Source organism: Lontra canadensis, unplaced genomic scaffold, assembly GCF_010015895.1.
Source record: "Lontra canadensis isolate GAN:19392208 unplaced genomic scaffold, GSC_riverotter_1.0 scaffold91, whole genome shotgun sequence".
Taxonomy (NCBI): domain Eukaryota; kingdom Metazoa; phylum Chordata; class Mammalia; order Carnivora; family Mustelidae; genus Lontra; species Lontra canadensis.
In genome coordinates, this window is record NW_022631085.1 from 1,174,756 (window position 1) to 1,190,669 (window position 15,914).

Sequence of the window (15,914 nt, forward strand, 5' to 3'; positions counted from 1 at the left end):
CCCTACAGTTGCTGAATATTCAGTTGCTGGGTGGTGCTCTGTATTCAAAGACCTTTGTTTGGCGTTAATAAGAGCTCTTTGTTGCTCTCCAGAAGGAGTGGCCTCTAGCCAGGGCCTGGACTCTTTAGCCTCCAGGCCCCTGTGCTCCCCACACCCCTGCGTTTGCCCACTGTTACTAATGGAAGTGGATCACATCCTCTGGGCGCGCGGGAGCAGGGAAGTGGGAGGTTGAGTGAGACTCACCCGCTTGTACCCAGCAGCTGGCAGGGCTCCAGGCGCGTGTCTGTGTGTCATCTGCAGTGGGACAGCTGTCCCGTTGTGTCTGAACATGCTCATCAGAGAGGCCAACGTTACAAATCTGCACCGTCAGACTCCTGCTCAGAGAGCGAGGCCTTGGCTGGTTTCCCTTTCCCCAGGGCTCCTTCGTCCTATTAGCTGTAAGTACATTGATGGAGCCCACTGTGTGCCCGCGGCTATGCTGAGTGTTTCTCCCCATGTGGTTGCCTTTAATGCTCAGAAGCTGCTCCCCCCACCCACCCCCACCCCATGGGTCCCGTGCTTGGCCCGGCGGCCTCCAGGGTGATCCTTGAAAATGTGGTCAGCTCTCAGCAGGCTTTGGCTCCAAGCCCTCCGTCCCCCACATTCAAGCGTCACAGCCAGCCCACAGAGTCCGACTCAGTCTGGCCCCAGGCACCTCTCTAACCTCTGCTTTTCCATGCTCCCTGTCCCATCTACCTGTTGTTGTTAACACACTACTTCAAACGTGATGGCTTATGCTGTTTTATTGTTTTCTGCTCATTCTGTGCTCTGGGAAATCAGCAGGGCATGGAAGAGATGGTTTGCTCTGCTGTATGTCATGTCTGTTGGGTCTGGAGCTTCCAGAAGGCCTCTTCATGCCCATGGTGGTGCTCCATGAGGACGGCCCAAGGGCTGGGGGCAGGCTGCAACAGCTCACTGAGGTCAGAGCCAGAGACTATGGTTCTCGCTGTTTCCTTGGGTCTCTTCTTCGGACACTTGGGGCCTCTTCCTCTCCACATGATGGTCCCAGCAGCATTGCCAGACTTCTTACATGGCCACTTTGGGGTCCCGACTGCACAGAAGTGGGAACTTCCAGGCCCTTTTAAGGCTTGAGGCTAGAATTGGCAGAGCAACATTTCTATTGCGACCTCTGGCTAAAGCAAGTCATAGATCCAACACAGATTCAAGGGGAGGGGACTGTGGAGGGGCTGGCGTGGCTCATCAGAGGTCAACAACAACAGAGCCTATGAAGTTCCTGTTCATTCACTCTTCTCCAGCCACATAGGCCTCCATGCTCTTCCTCAAGCCCACCTTACACACCCTGTCTCAGGGCCTTTGCACTTGCTGTTTCCCTCTCCTGGGATGCCTTTCCCCAAATATCCACAGAGCTTATGCCCTCTGTTCAGCCTCAGCTTAAGTGCTACTTTAGTACAGAGACCATACCTGATCCACCTTCTCAGAACTGGTGCATTCCGACTATCACGTGTCTCCTTACCCCACTCTGTTTTTGTTTTTGCACTTATCACCTCCTGACATAATATTCATCACCTCTTTACTGTCTAATCTTCCCCAGCCCCCACCTCAGTATGTAAGTGCCATGTGAATAGGGCATTTCCTTTGTTCACAGCAGTATCTCTAGCTCCAGATAGGACACATGGTAGATACATTTGTTGAATGAATATTTGAGATGAGGAAACTGAAGTTCAAAGGTTAAGTAACTTTCCCAAAGACACACACACTAATGATCAACGAGCTAGGATTCAAACCCAAGCAATTTAGCATCTAATATTAAGCCTTAGAAGTTTTGCTGCCTATAGAGGTAATTGCTTAGGTAATTATGGCTGTTTCCTACTTCCGCTCCCTGTGTCCTTTCTCCATTAAAGGTAATCTTTCCACAACTAAAATTGGATCAGGCATAAAACCCATCTTGAAGGTGGTGTCCCTCAGCTTCAGTGGAAGGCCCTCCCTTCTTAGACCACAGCATAAGCCACAGCAAAACTTGGCCTCCAACAGTAGCCTGATGTAGTAGAACAAATACAGATTTCTGAGTCAGGCAGACCTGGTTTGTTTTCAGTGCCCCTACTCACAGATTAAGTATGAGCAAATTAGCAATCCATCCGTTCATCCATCCATCTTCCCATCCATCCAACCATCCATCAAACCATCCATCCATTCATCTATCCAACTTTCCATCCATCCATCCATCCATCCATCCATACATCCATCCATCCTTCAGTCCATCTTCCCACCCATCCATTCATCCATCCATCCATCTTCCCATCCAACCATCCATCCAACCAACCATCCATCCATCCATCCATCCATCTAATGAGCATTTATTAAATTACTATCTGAGTCAAGGATGATGCTAGGTCCTGGGGTGCAGTGGTGAAGACATCATCCTAGTTCCTGCCATCTGAGAACTTCCTTCCAGTCTCCTGGAGGAGACAGATGTACTCACACAGTCACAAATTTATTTGCAAATATTATATATTTATTTACAAATTGTTATATGCTATAAAGGACTTAGTGTGTGTGTGGGGGGGGGGATGTGTAACAAGGCACCTGTAATAGTGCAGTAGGGCAGGGGCGGTTTCCCTGAGGAAGTGACATGTGAGTCGGAGTTAATAGGATAAATAGGTGTGGTAAGTTCATTGCAGACAGTGGGAACAGCATATGCAAAAGCTCTGAGGAAGAGGAAATGGGAGGAGGAAACCATCTTAGTATCTGAAAGATCTTAAAAAATATGTAGTTGGGGAGCAGAGAGCCCTCTAGACACAGACAAGTGTCTGAACATGCAGAGCTTTGAGGACCTGGGCATGGGGTTGGGCAACCCATCAACTTTCTCATCTGTAAAATGGGATTGATAATTGTACCTACCTCAGTATGTGTGAGCCTCTGTGGTCAGCTGAGTGACAGCTGGCTGCAGGCCGGCCTGGGATGGTCTCAGCTGGGGTGATCGTCCCTGCTCCAGTGGTTTTAACCTTTAGCAGGTCAGCTTGGGCTTGTTCACATGGCAGCAGCTGGGATCCAGAGAGCAGAGAAGCTGGCAAGGCTTAGAACTGGCCAGCATCACTTCTGCTGCATTCTGTTGGTCTGAGCAGATCCCACAGCCAGCCCAGATCCATGAGTGCATGTGAAGCTCCTAACACAGTGCCTGGTGCCCAGGAAGTGCTCTGTCAATACTATTATTATTGTTGCTGTTTATGGTATCACTATGCATTTGCGTAATGCTTTATTTCAGAGTTCTACAAATCATTATAGCCTATACTTTGGAAAGATAGTTGGGGCAAATAGGACTGGTCCCATCTGACAAATGTAGATAAGTTCAGATAACTGCCCAAGGTCACACATCTAGCTAGGGACTGCATCCAAACACTAGAACTCAGATATTATGTCACCTAAAGCATATTTGCATACGCAGCTGCTGAAAGTGAACTGTTTGCAGACGATGGTATTGTCCTGATCACCATCCTGGTAAATAGAATAATGAAGGTACAAATGCTTTTGTCAGTGGTGCAAGGTGACCATCTGCATGATTTAGGTATGCAAAGTTTTCTTTTTTTAGTTGGCTCCCAAGCTCACTGTGGTCAATGATGGTTCTCTTTTTCTTCTTGCCCAGAGAACCTCTCTGTGGACTCCAGTGGCTTTTCTTCTCCACCTGTTAATTTCCTTCAAGAATTGCCAAGCTATCGGTCCATTGCACGCAGGAGGACAACCATTCTTTCCCGAGACAAGCAAAGTGGCACTTTGCTGAAGCCAACAGACTCTTACAGCTCTCAGCTGGAGGGAGGAATCACTGAAAACCTCAATAGCCAGTCGATTCGGAAGTATGCACTGAACATCTCTGAGAAGCGGAGGCTAAGGTTTGTTCGGTGGCCATCTAGAAGCCATCTGATGTATGTTTTTGGGCAGAGGTGTGCTTTATGCATGGAATACATTTCCTGAAGAGTTCACGTAATTAGAAATGTATGACTCAGGGTCAGCCAAGCTGCAGCGACAAAGTTACCCAAACATGTAGTAGCTCAACATATTAGAAGTTTGTTTCTTGTTCACATCAATCCTGGCTTCAGATCAAGGGGGCACTTTGTAGTCATTCAGGGACCCAGGCTCTTTCCAGCTTGTGGCTCTGCAGCTCTGTAGAGCCTCGTTGTTATCTGTAATCCCTCCCTGTTTCCCCTCCCCTCACCCCCCCTAACCCCTGATCTACTCTTTGTCTGTAGGTTTGCCATTCTGGACATTTCAGGTAAATGGAATCATACAATATATGACCTTTTTTACCTGGCTTCTTTCACTTAGCATAATGTTTTCAAGACTCAGCCAAGCTATGGCATGTATCCGTATGTCATTCCTTTTTACCGTTGAACGGCACTTCATGGTATGGATGGATATGCCTCGTTTTTTTTGTCCATTCATCTGTTGGTGGGCATTTGGGTTGTTTCCACCTTTTGGCTATTGTGAATAGTGCTGCAATGTGCAAGTTTTTGTTTGGGATCCCCTTGTTTTCAGTTCTTTGGGGGTATCTGCTTAGGAGTGGAATCGTTGGGTCATAGTAGTAATTCTGTGTTTAACGTGTTGAGGAATATCCAGGCTCTTTTCCCTAGGGGCTCACCATTATACATTTCCACCAGCAGTGTAGGAAGGCTCTAGGTTTTCCGCATCCTCTCGGCTGAGGTTTTATTTGATGCCAAGGCTTAAGGACGCTTTACCGATCATTGTCGTGTTGGTTTTTTTTTTTTTCCTAAAATTTTTTTAAAGATTTTATTTATTTATTTGACAGACAGAGATCACAAGTAGGCAGAGAAGCAGGCAGAGAGAGAGGAAGGGAAGCAGGCTCCCTGCCGAGCAGAGAGCCGGACGCAGGGCTCGATCCCAGGACCCTGGGATCATGACCTGAGCTGAAGGCAGAGGCTTTCACCCACTGAGCCAACCCAGGCGCCCCTGTCATATTGTTTTTTAATGCAGGAACATTCAGGAGACCCAAATGAAGTATTTATCTGAGTGGGACCAGTGGAAACGGTACAGCAGCAAGTCTTGGAAGAGGTTCATAGGGAAGGCTCGTGAGATGACCACCCACCTGGAGCTGTGGCGGGAGGACATTCGCAGCATAGAAGGTACCAAACCCCCTCTCTGCACGTGCTCCTCTGCAGGAGGCCTCTGTGCCTGGGGGGAAAGTACAACTACATTTTCTCTAACCTCTAGATGAAATTTGGCACTTCCTTCCACAATGAATGGGAGCAATGGCACCTGTCAGGATTAGCAGAACCTGTGTTTTCATCCCCAGGAAAATCAGATATTTTCCTTTCCCTTCTGGTTGTATTATCTTAGAATATCACTCCTGCTCATCACTACTTTGGAATTGCAGCAGTGAATCTGCAAGATCAGCCACTAGGTCTAATTATTTAATGTGCTAATGAAGATGCTCATGTATTATTCTAGCACAAGTTTGGTTTTTAGTATTATAACTGTATGCCCATTTGTATTTATTTTTAAGATTTTATTTTTTTTTAAGTAATCTCTACACCCAACATGGGGTTCAATCTTACAACCCTGAGATCAAGAGTCCCATGTTCTACTGACTGAGCCAGCCAGGTGCCCCTATATTTGGTGCATTTACTATTTTATTTTATTTTTTAAAGATTTTATTTATTTATTTGACAGAGAGAGAGAGAGAGACAGGAAGAGAGGGAACATAAGCACGAGGAGTGGGAGGGGGGAGAAGCAGGCCCACCACAGAGCAGGGAGCCCAATGCGAGGTTTGATCCCAGGGTCCTGGGATCATGACCTGAGCTGAAGGCAGATGCCTAACGACTGAGCCACCCAGGCACCCCCTGGTGCATTTATTATTTCATTTCATTTTATTTTATATTTTATTTGTTATATTTATTTTATTTGTCCATATATTTGCAAAATATACGATTCCATTTATTTTTTCCAATTTTTTAAAAAGATTTTTTATTTATTTGACAGACAGAAATCACAAGTAGGCAGAGAGGCAGACAGAGAAAGAGGAGGAAGCAGAGTCCCCGCTGAGCAGAGAGCCGATGAAGCTAGGCTCAATCCCAGGACCCTGGGATCATGACCTGAGCCAAAGGCAGAGGCTTTAACCCACTGAGCCACCCAGACACTCCAATTTTTTTTTCCCAATTTTAAATTTAAATTCTAGTTTGTTAACATATAATATTTGGTGCATTTAAAATGTTATTCTGAGATGAGGTTCGTTAGGCTTTGCCAGACTGCTGAAAGTGCCCATGGCCCTAAAAATATTGAAGATCCCTACTTTTCCACATGGGTAAGGATTGGGTTGCAGTATGGTCAGTCAGCTCTGGCTGCTGTAACAAAATACCATAGACAGGGTGACCTCAACAACAGAAATTTCTTTTTTTTTTTTTTTTTAAGATTTTAACATGAGTGGCAGAAGGCGAGGACGAGAGGGAAAGGAAGAAGCAAACTCCCTGCTGATTGCCCCTCACCCCATGCAGAGCTTGGGATCATGACCTGAGCTGAAGGCAGACAGTTAACTGACCGAGCCACCCAGGTGCCCCAAAATGTATTTTCTTACAGTCTGGAGACTGGAAGTTCAAGACCAGGCTGCCTTCTCTCCGTGTCTTTACATGACCGTTACATGACTTCATCTTTGTGTGCTCCTGGAGAAAGAATGAGAAAGTTCTGATGCCTCTTGTAAGGCCACTAAATCCCATCTTAGAGACCCACTCTTACAACCTCATCTAAAGCTGATCACCTCCCAAAGGCCCCACCTTGAAATATCATCACATTAGGGGTTAGGGCTTCACCATAGGGTGAAGGGGTGGGGGTTGCGGGGCGGTGAGATAAAATTCAGTCCATAGCAAGTATACAAAAACTGGAAGTTAAAAAAAACAAAAAACAAAAACTGGAAGTTGTGCCAAAATATAAAATTAGGAGAAAACATTGAAACATTTGGGTGACATAGCAGAGCCAGGGTGAAAATACCTCTTAGGATGACATAGTTTCTACCATTAAGCAAAAACGATTTACAAACAACTCCTCAAATCTGCTAATGTAGGAATTTTGTCAAGTTTGTAGGGAATGTGGCAGGATGAATGGACGTCAATATATTACTATTTTAAGACCTATAAAATACTCTTGGTAACTTATTCAATGAAGTACCTTTTTAAATTGTTGTTTTCTTGGGGGAATGTAAACTCTATCACCAGGGGCTTCGTGGGCTCGCTTAAAATGTAACCGTCTGGTTGTACTTTTTCCGAGATCTAAGCTCAGCATCACAGTTGGAGCCAAATAAAAGCTAACCCTGACTGACCTTTTTCTGTGAGTGGGTTGGATGGGCTTAGTTAATCCTCATAAGAGCATTCCCTGTAGGCATCATTTGCATGGCTCAGGGAGGTTAAAATACTTATCCAAGTTCACTCAGCTAGGATGAGGCAGACCCAGGATTTGAAGGATTTGATCCAGGCCGATCCAAGCTTCCAAGCCCAGGGGTTCAGCCGCTATCCCCAGTTTCCTTTCTTGTTTAGTGGTGGCCTTTCTGGAGGTTTTTGTTTAGCACATGGCTGGTCAGAATTCAGGAATGGATTCATACATTTATTTTATTTTATTTTATTTGGATTCATACATTTATGGTCCGTTGCAAAAACACTCCCTCAATCCACTGGGGAAAGTGTAGCCTTTTCAGTAAAATGGCATTGAGTCAATTAGATATTCATATAAGAAAAGATAGATATTGAATCCTGCCTCACACCATTGTCAAGTAGTTAATTCAAGGTCAAGGGTAGATTTAGAAAGAAGGAGAACCTTAAAACCAACAGTAGAAAACCAAAATACTTCTTCACTCCCCCATCAATATTACTCGAAATTTAGCTTTTCGGCTAATTGGTTCTACTGTGGGTAATACATGTGGGTCAGTAGTCCTGGTCAGTGATGTCTGGATTTCTTTTTTCCAGGGAAATTTGGCACTGGGATTCAGTCCTATTTCTCCTTCTTGCGGTTTCTGGTGTTGCTGAATTTGGTGATATTTCTGATCATCTTTATGCTGGTTTTGCTCCCAGTCTTGCTCACCAAATACAACATCACCAACAGCACCTTCGTGCTCATTCCATCCAAAGACACGGGTGAGTCTAAGCCCTGGTTTGCTGTGAGAATGTTCTTGTCACTGTGTACCTGTCCACAGGGCTTCCTTCTCTGGGAATCTTCGTATTCTAAGTTGTTGGTGCCTATGTTAGGATGGGCTTGGGTATGCTGCAGAAACAAGTGACCCCGTAACTCTCAGCACCTAATAACCACAAAAGGTTCTTTCTCGCCCCAGTACTGTTGGGTGGTGGCTTTGTTCTGTATTATCTTCACTCTGGAGCCCAAGCTGATGGAATGGCCTCTCTCTGGACCACTGATGGTCACTGTGTCCAAAGGAAAAAGAGCCAATGGCAAACATCCCATCTCCTAAACTACTACCTGGAAATGACACCTTTCATTTCTGCTGCATCTCATTACCCAAAGCAAGTCACTTGGCCAGTCCTGATTTCAGCAAGGCATTTGGGAGAAGCACTGCAAGCTAAGAAAGAGGAAAATTTAGCAAACATGATATAACCTACTCCTGTAACTTTACGTTGAGACTTTTATCTCTGGTAATGCGGACACTCAGGCCTCCACCAGTCATGTGCCAGACATTACACCAAGTGCTGGACCTGTGTTTTCTTATTGAATAATCGACATAGGTCCCATCTTTGGGGCATTCTGTGTTTTCAAACAAAAACACGGAGAGTCTCTGTCATTCTACAGACATTATTGATTTCCCTCTAGGTATGAAGCTCTGTGCTGGGGGTCAGAAGTAGGCCAGCTGAGTCAGAGCCTGACTTCAGTGAGAATTATAAAACGGCAGAACTGGAATTGGCCTTGGAGGAACTGGTTCTACTCCCTTCTTTAACAAAGGGGAAACTAAAGCCCAGAGAAGGGGTGGTAGATTGGGTTATTTTCCTCAATTTTTCACTCCTCTGTAATTGTGATTGTGATTCTCTGGCCACTGTGGGCAGAGAATAGTTTCTGTCCCATTGGTATTGCACTTGGCCATGTGGCTGATTTTGTCCAGTGGAGTATTTGCTTGAAGTGGCTTGTGTGTTTGGCTTGCCTATGAGAAGAGCATTGCCCAGATAACCATTGCCTCAGCCTGGGCCCCAGAATGAAGTCATATGGTGCAGACCTGAGCCCATGTGGAAGCTTGGGTTCCATCCTAGCTCAGCCTGCATCAACTCAATGAACTCAAACTACAGCTCCATGACTGAGAAAATAAATGTTTGGTATGTTCAGTCACTGAGACTTGGTGGTTCTTTGTTACGAAGCAATAGCTCACTGATACAGGGAAAATGAATGAGCTGTTCAAGGATAAGGTAATGTCATTAAAATTGACATTCAAATAATTTCTTGGTTATTTGTGCATATGTAAATGCATAGGTTGTTTTAATGAAGCTATGTGTTTATTTCCACACATGTACAGATCTTTTTTTTTTTTTTAAGATTTTATTTGTTTATTTGACAGTGAGAGAGATCACAGGTAGACAGAGAGGCAGGCAGAGAGAGAGGGGGAAGCAGGCTGCTTGCTGAACAGAAAGTCCGAAGCAGGGCTCCATCTCAGGACCCTGAGATCATGACCTGAGCCGAAGGCAGAGGGTTAACCCACTGAGCCACCCAAGTGCCCCGAGATCTTTTTAAAATTGGTTTTCCTTCACCTGGATTGTTTCCATGCTACTTTTTCTTTAATTAAAAAAATTGTTGGGGCGCCTCTGCCTTCGGCTCAGGTCATGATCCCAGGGTCCTGGGATCGGGCCCCGCATTGGGCTCTTTGCCCTGCGGGGAGCCTGCTTCCTCCCCTCTCTCTCTGCCTGCCTCTTTGCCTACTTGTGATCTTTGTCAAATAAATAAATAAAATCTTTAAAAAAAAATTGTTAATTAAAAAAAAATTGGTTGTCCTTATAGTGGAATCATAATGATTCCACTGTATGTAATATGCACTGTATGTAAGTGGATCCATGTACAAAGTACATAGAAAAAAATATGTACAAATACTATATACAAAGTATATAGAAGAAAAGTATATAGAAAAAAGTATATAGGAAAAAACATATATCAATAGGTGTGTAGGGAGAGGAGAAAATGGTGCTATACTTGGTATATTGGGGTTTGCACTGCAAATAGAAAACCACACATTCACAAACATCCATACGTGATTATATGTGACCTCTCTAAAGGAACATACATGTGCAGGCCTATATATACAACTTATGATAGACCCGTTGTGGAGACTGTAAACCTCTTTTCCACTGATCTTGTTTTTGTTTTTCACAGATGTTCAGTGCACCATATATCCAATAAGTAGCTCTGGACTGATATACTTTTATAGTTATGTCATAGACTTGCTCTCCGGCACGGTAAGTATTTAACATAGTTCTGTATTTGGACCCTCAATAGACTGAACATAGGTTATTTTTTTTTTAATTTTTTAAAAAAGATTTTATTTATTTATTTGACAGAGAGATCACAAGTAGGCAGAGAGGCAGGCAGAGAGAAAGAGGAGGAAGCAGGCTCCCCACCAAGCCCAACGTGGGGCTCAATCCCAGGACCCTGAGATCATGACCTGAGCCGAAGGCAGAGGCTTAATCCACTGAGCCACCCAGGTGCCCTGAAAGTAGGTTATTTTAAAGATCAGATTCCTGATTGTCTGCAGTGAGAGCCAGGCACAGGGTTTGACACAAATATGAGTAAAAGAAACAGGATTTGCAGGGACTTCATCAGCAAGGATAATGTTCACCCACCCGCGGCTAGAACATAGAGAAAACAGGCTTTGTCACTTTTCAGCCACTGGCCATTCCTTAGTCCCAGCCCCCTCTGGATTGACTTGTAACAAAATACTGAGTCTTCCCCAAAGACAGAAGTGTCAGTGAAAATCACCCCAGATAGAATTTATTTAATTTCTCAGATACTGTAAAACCTTACATGGTAGGGTTCCAGACCACCCCGCTGAAAGCCACAGTTCTTCCTCCTGGTAGTCACACACAGAGAGATGCATCAGACATATATGTGCTCGTGTGTGTGTGCGCACCACATGCGTACACATCCATATACATTCCCTGAAATCCAAAGTAACCCCAGGTTAAAGCCTTGCTCTGAAGTGGAACTAAGTTCATCCTTCCTATCGTAGTTCCAAGAGTTTTTGTTCTTGTTTTTTTTATCTTCTTCTAAAAATTGATTTTTTGTGTGTGCATCCATTTGTATATCCCTCTTTTTTTCAGGAAATAAGGTTGTAGCTATGAAAAGTGGCCGTGTCTGCCTTCTAGACCGGTTTTCCCTCAACCTCAGCACTGCTGATGTTTGGGAACCAACACTACTTTATTGTGGGGGCCTTTCCTTTACACAATAGGAAGTTCAGAGTCCCTGACCTCTGCCCACTAGATGTTGGTAGCAGCCACAGTTGTGACAAATCAAAAATGTCTCTAGGGGTGCCTGGGTGGCTCAGTGGGTTAAGCGGCTGCCTTCGGATCAGGTCATGATCCGAGGGTCCTGGAATCGAGCCCCGCATTGGGCTCTCTGCTTGCCAGGGAGCCTGCCTCCCCATCTCTCTCTCTGCCTGCTGCTCTGCTTACTTGTGCTCTCTGTCTGTCAAATAAATAAATAAAGTCTTTAAAAAAAAAAACAAAAAACACCACTCCTTTGGAGGGGCACCTAGCTGGCTTGGTGGGGAGAGCATGTGACTCTTGATCCCAGGGCAAGGAATTTGGGAGGAATGGAGCCTACTTAAAAAAAAAAAAAAAAAAGAAGAAGAAGAAGAGGAAGAAGAACCACTCCTTTAGATGTTTAAAAAAAATACAAATATATAAAATAAATCTTTCTGAAAGTTACTGGTCTTAAAATGCCATGTCACTGAGCGTCCACTTTTCGAAACGTAAAAAGCTTTGAGTTTGTCCACTGCATTTGATTTTGAAAAAGTGGTTTTTACATCTCTGAGCTCATATTTTCCTCGGAGTAATGAGAAGGGACTGTTAGGTGATTATTAAAATGTCCACCATGCAAAAGATGATACGGAATCAGCTGTATAAAACATGTAAGGAAGAAAGAAATTCAGGGACTAACCCAAGGTCACTAGTGAAAGCAAAGTGGGATCGGATTCCCAGAACTACTGTTGGCCGTATTTGTGTAGATGACGTTCCACAAGAGAAGTTTCTCTTTGTGGATCTCCACACAGTATAACCTCCTTCCTTAACGGGAAAAATTGTAGGACACTTGATAGATGCACTTAATAAATGTTCCATAGACTGTATGTGATGAAAGGAGAGTTGGTCAGAGAGATTAAACACTGGCTTGTGTTTATATATATATATATATATATGTGTGTGTGTGTGTGTATATATACGTATATATACATATATATGTATATGAGAATATATGGTTATCATAAAAATATTTTTTTATGATAACCATATAGTCTTATATTGAGTAATCAAGTATTTTCTGTCAAATAAATAAGATCTTTAAAAAAAAAAAAGGGGGGCACCTGGGTGGCTCAGTGGGTTAAGCCTCTGCCTTCGGCTCGGGTCATGATCTCAGGGTTCTGGGATAGAGCCCCGCATTGGGCTCTCTGCTCAGCAGGAAGCCTGCTTCTTCCCCCACCCATCCCCCCCGCCTCCTGCCTCTCTGCCTACTTATGATCTCTGTCTACAAATAAAATAAATAAAATTGTTAAAAAATATATTTATGAATTTAAGAATTTATTGAGTGAAAGGTAAAAATACCTCTCCCCGGAGGCCACAATGGCTCATAGCCTTCTCGACCTTTCTTGTGTACTTAACTTCTTATGGTGTTGCTTCATATTTTATAATATGGCTTTTACATGGTCTTGCAAGTTCCCTGTTGCTTTCATGTTACCCCTTTATAAACAACACTATACTGAACAGCTGTGTACTACATACATACTATTTCTACTTTCTCAATATACTGTCTTCCCACTGCCCTCGAATTTTCCCACTGTCAAAGGAGACGTGTGGTGTGTTCAGTTATTTCCACCCTAAGGAGTCAGGAACTTTTCTGTGCTATACTTTCACATAGGGCAACTTTGGTTTTTTTTGTTTGGTTTGGTTTTGGTAACAGCTTTATTGAGATAATAATTCACCTAGCATACAATTCTCCCATTTAAAGTGTACAGTTCAATGTTTTTTTAGTTATTCACAGGTAGGTGCTGTCATCACCTGTCCATCTTAGAATAATTCCATTGCCTTAAAAAGAAATGCTATACCTTTTCCATATCCCCTACCAATCCTTCTAACTGGCCCTAAGCAACCATGAATCTACTTTCTGTCTACGAAATACTTGTTCCAGACATTTCATCAACACTGAATCCTATAATACATGGTCTTTTGTCTTGGGCTGCTTTGTTTTTAAGCATGTTTTTAAGGTTCATCCATGTATGGCATCTTACCAGTCTTTCATTGCTTGCTCTGGTCCAAAAAGACTCCGTTGTGCAGCTATACTGCATTTTGTTCGTCCATTCATGGTGGACATTTGGGTGGTTTACACCTTTTTGGCTATTAGGAATAATGCTGCTTATGGACGTTCATGGGTGAGGTTTTTGTTGGGGACAGATCTTTTTAATTCCTCAGGGTATATACCTAGGAGTGGCATCCTAGGTCAGATGGTGACCCGTTGTATAACTTTCTGAGGATTTGCCCAACTTCTCCCAAGTAGAGGCACCATTTTACATTCTCACCTGTAGTGTGTGAGGGTTCTGATGTCCCCAACATTCTTGTCCATATTTGGTATTTACTTGACTTATTGATTATAGCCGGTATAGTTTGTGTGAAGTGGAGTGTCTTTGTGATTTTGATTTGCATTTCCCTAATGAGTAATGGGGTTGAGCATCTATCTTTTCATGAGCTTATTGACCATTATGTACCTTCTTCTTTTTTTTTTTTAAAGATATTTTTATTTATTTGACAGACCGAGATCACAAGTAGAAGAGAGGCAGGCAGAGAAAGAGAGAGAGACGAGGAAGCAGGCTCCCTGCTGAGCAGGGAGCCCAATGTGGGGTCAATCCCAGTATGATGGGATCATGACCTGAGCCGAAGGCAGAGGCTCCAAACCACTGAGCCACCCAGGTACCCCTATGTACCTTTTTTTTTTTTAAAGATTTTATTTATTTGACACAGATCACAAGTAGGCAGAGAGGCAGGCAGAGAGAGAGGGAAGCAGACTCCCTGCCGAGCAGAGAGCCCGATGCAGGGCTTGATCCCAGGACCCTGAGATCATGACCTGAGCCGAAGGCAGAGGCTTTAACCCACTGAGCCACCCAGGCGCCCCTATGTACCTTCTTTTAAAGATTTTATTTATTTTTTTATTGAGAGAAAGAGCCCTCACGTAAGCAGGGGAGGGGCCTAGGGACAGGGAGAGAGAGAGTCTCAAGCAGATTCTGTGCTAAGCATGGAGCCCAACGTAGGGGTCAAATCTCACCACCTTGAGATCGCAATCTGAGCGGGAATCAAGAGTCAGACACTTAAGCAACTGAGCCACCCAGGCAACCCCATGGTATATCTTCTTTGAATAAATGTCTGTTTGGATCCTCTTTCCATTTTTTTTTAAAAGATTTTATTTATTTATTTGACAGAGACACAGAGAGAGCAGGAACACAAGCAGGGGGAGTGGGAGAGGGAGAAGCAGGCTTCCTGCTGAGCAGGGAGCCCGATGTGGGGCTCGATCCCAGAACCCTGGAATCATGACCTGAGCTGAAGGCAGACGCTTAACGACTGAGCCATCCAGGCGCCCCCTCTTCCCATTTTTAAATTGGATTATGTCTTTTTATTGTTGAGTTATAAGAATTTTTTTTTTTTTAAGATTCTATTTTTAAGTAATCTCTACATCCCGGTGGGCTCAAACTTAAAACCACAAGATCGAGAGTTACATGTTCTACCAACTGAGCAAGCCAGGGACCCCAAGGGTTCTTTATATATTCTAGATACAAATGCCTTATCAGATACATGATTTACAAGTATTTTCTTCTATTCTCTGGATTGTCTTTACACATTTTTGATTGTGTCCTTGGAAGCCCAAACGTTTTTATTTATTTATTTATTTATTTAATTTATTTATTTATTTGACAGAGATAGACACAGCAAGAGAGGGAGCACAAGCAGGGGGAGTGGGAGAAGGAGAAGCAGGCTTCCCGCTGAGCAGAAGCCCGATGTGGGGCTCCATCCTGGGACCCTGGGGTCATGGCCTGAGCAGAAGGTACACGTTTGATGACCGAGCCACACATGCACCCCATAAAATTTGTAATTTTTTAAAAAGATTTTATTTATTTATTTGACAGGGAGATAGAGAGAGAGCACAAGTAGGCAGAGCAGCAGGCAGAGGGAGGGGGAGAAGCAGGTCTCCCGCTGAGCAGGGAGCCTGATGCGGGGCTCGATCCCAGGACCCTGGGATCATGACCTGAGCCAAAGGCAGATGGTCAAATGACTGACCCACACAGGCACCCCCAAATTTGTAATTTTGATGAAGTCCTTTTTATTTTTCCTCTCATTGCTTGGGCTTTCAGTGCATTATCTAAGAATTCATAAGCAAATTTAAAATCGTGAAGACTTTAGTCCTCTATTTTTCTTCTAAGAGTTTTCTAGTCTTTGATCCATAAGTTAATTTTCATATATGGGATAAAGTAGGGGTTCAACTTTTCTTTCTTTCTTTTTTAAAATTTATTTATTTGAGAAAGAGAAAGAGCATGAGAAGAAGGGGGGTCAGAGGGAGAAGCAGACTCACTGCCAAGCAGGAAGCCTGATGCGGTACTCGATCCCGGGACTCCAGGATCGATCGATCGATCTTTCTTTCTTTCCTTCCTTCCTTCTTTCTTTCTCATGTGCTAACCAGCTATC

The 15,914-nt window shown here is 43.8% G+C and overlaps 1 protein-coding gene across 5 annotated transcripts in view; it reads left to right on the forward strand.

The window, feature by feature from the left end:
• TMC7 (transmembrane channel like 7) overlaps positions 1–15,914 on the forward strand; it is a 52,308-nt gene that overhangs the window by 11,969 nt on the left and 24,425 nt on the right. For 4 of the 5 annotated variants that reach the window (XM_032836195.1, XM_032836197.1, XM_032836196.1 and 1 more), the window contains exons 2-5: positions 3,641–3,884; positions 4,984–5,132; positions 7,959–8,126; positions 10,351–10,433. In XM_032836195.1, coding sequence (XP_032692086.1) covers positions 3,641–3,884; positions 4,984–5,132; positions 7,959–8,126; positions 10,351–10,433 — 644 coding nt within the window. Of the gene's footprint in view, positions 1–3,640; positions 3,885–4,983; positions 5,133–7,958; positions 8,127–10,350; positions 10,434–15,914 lie in introns of those variants that run through there. The other variant, XM_032836200.1, reaches the window with a different exon arrangement.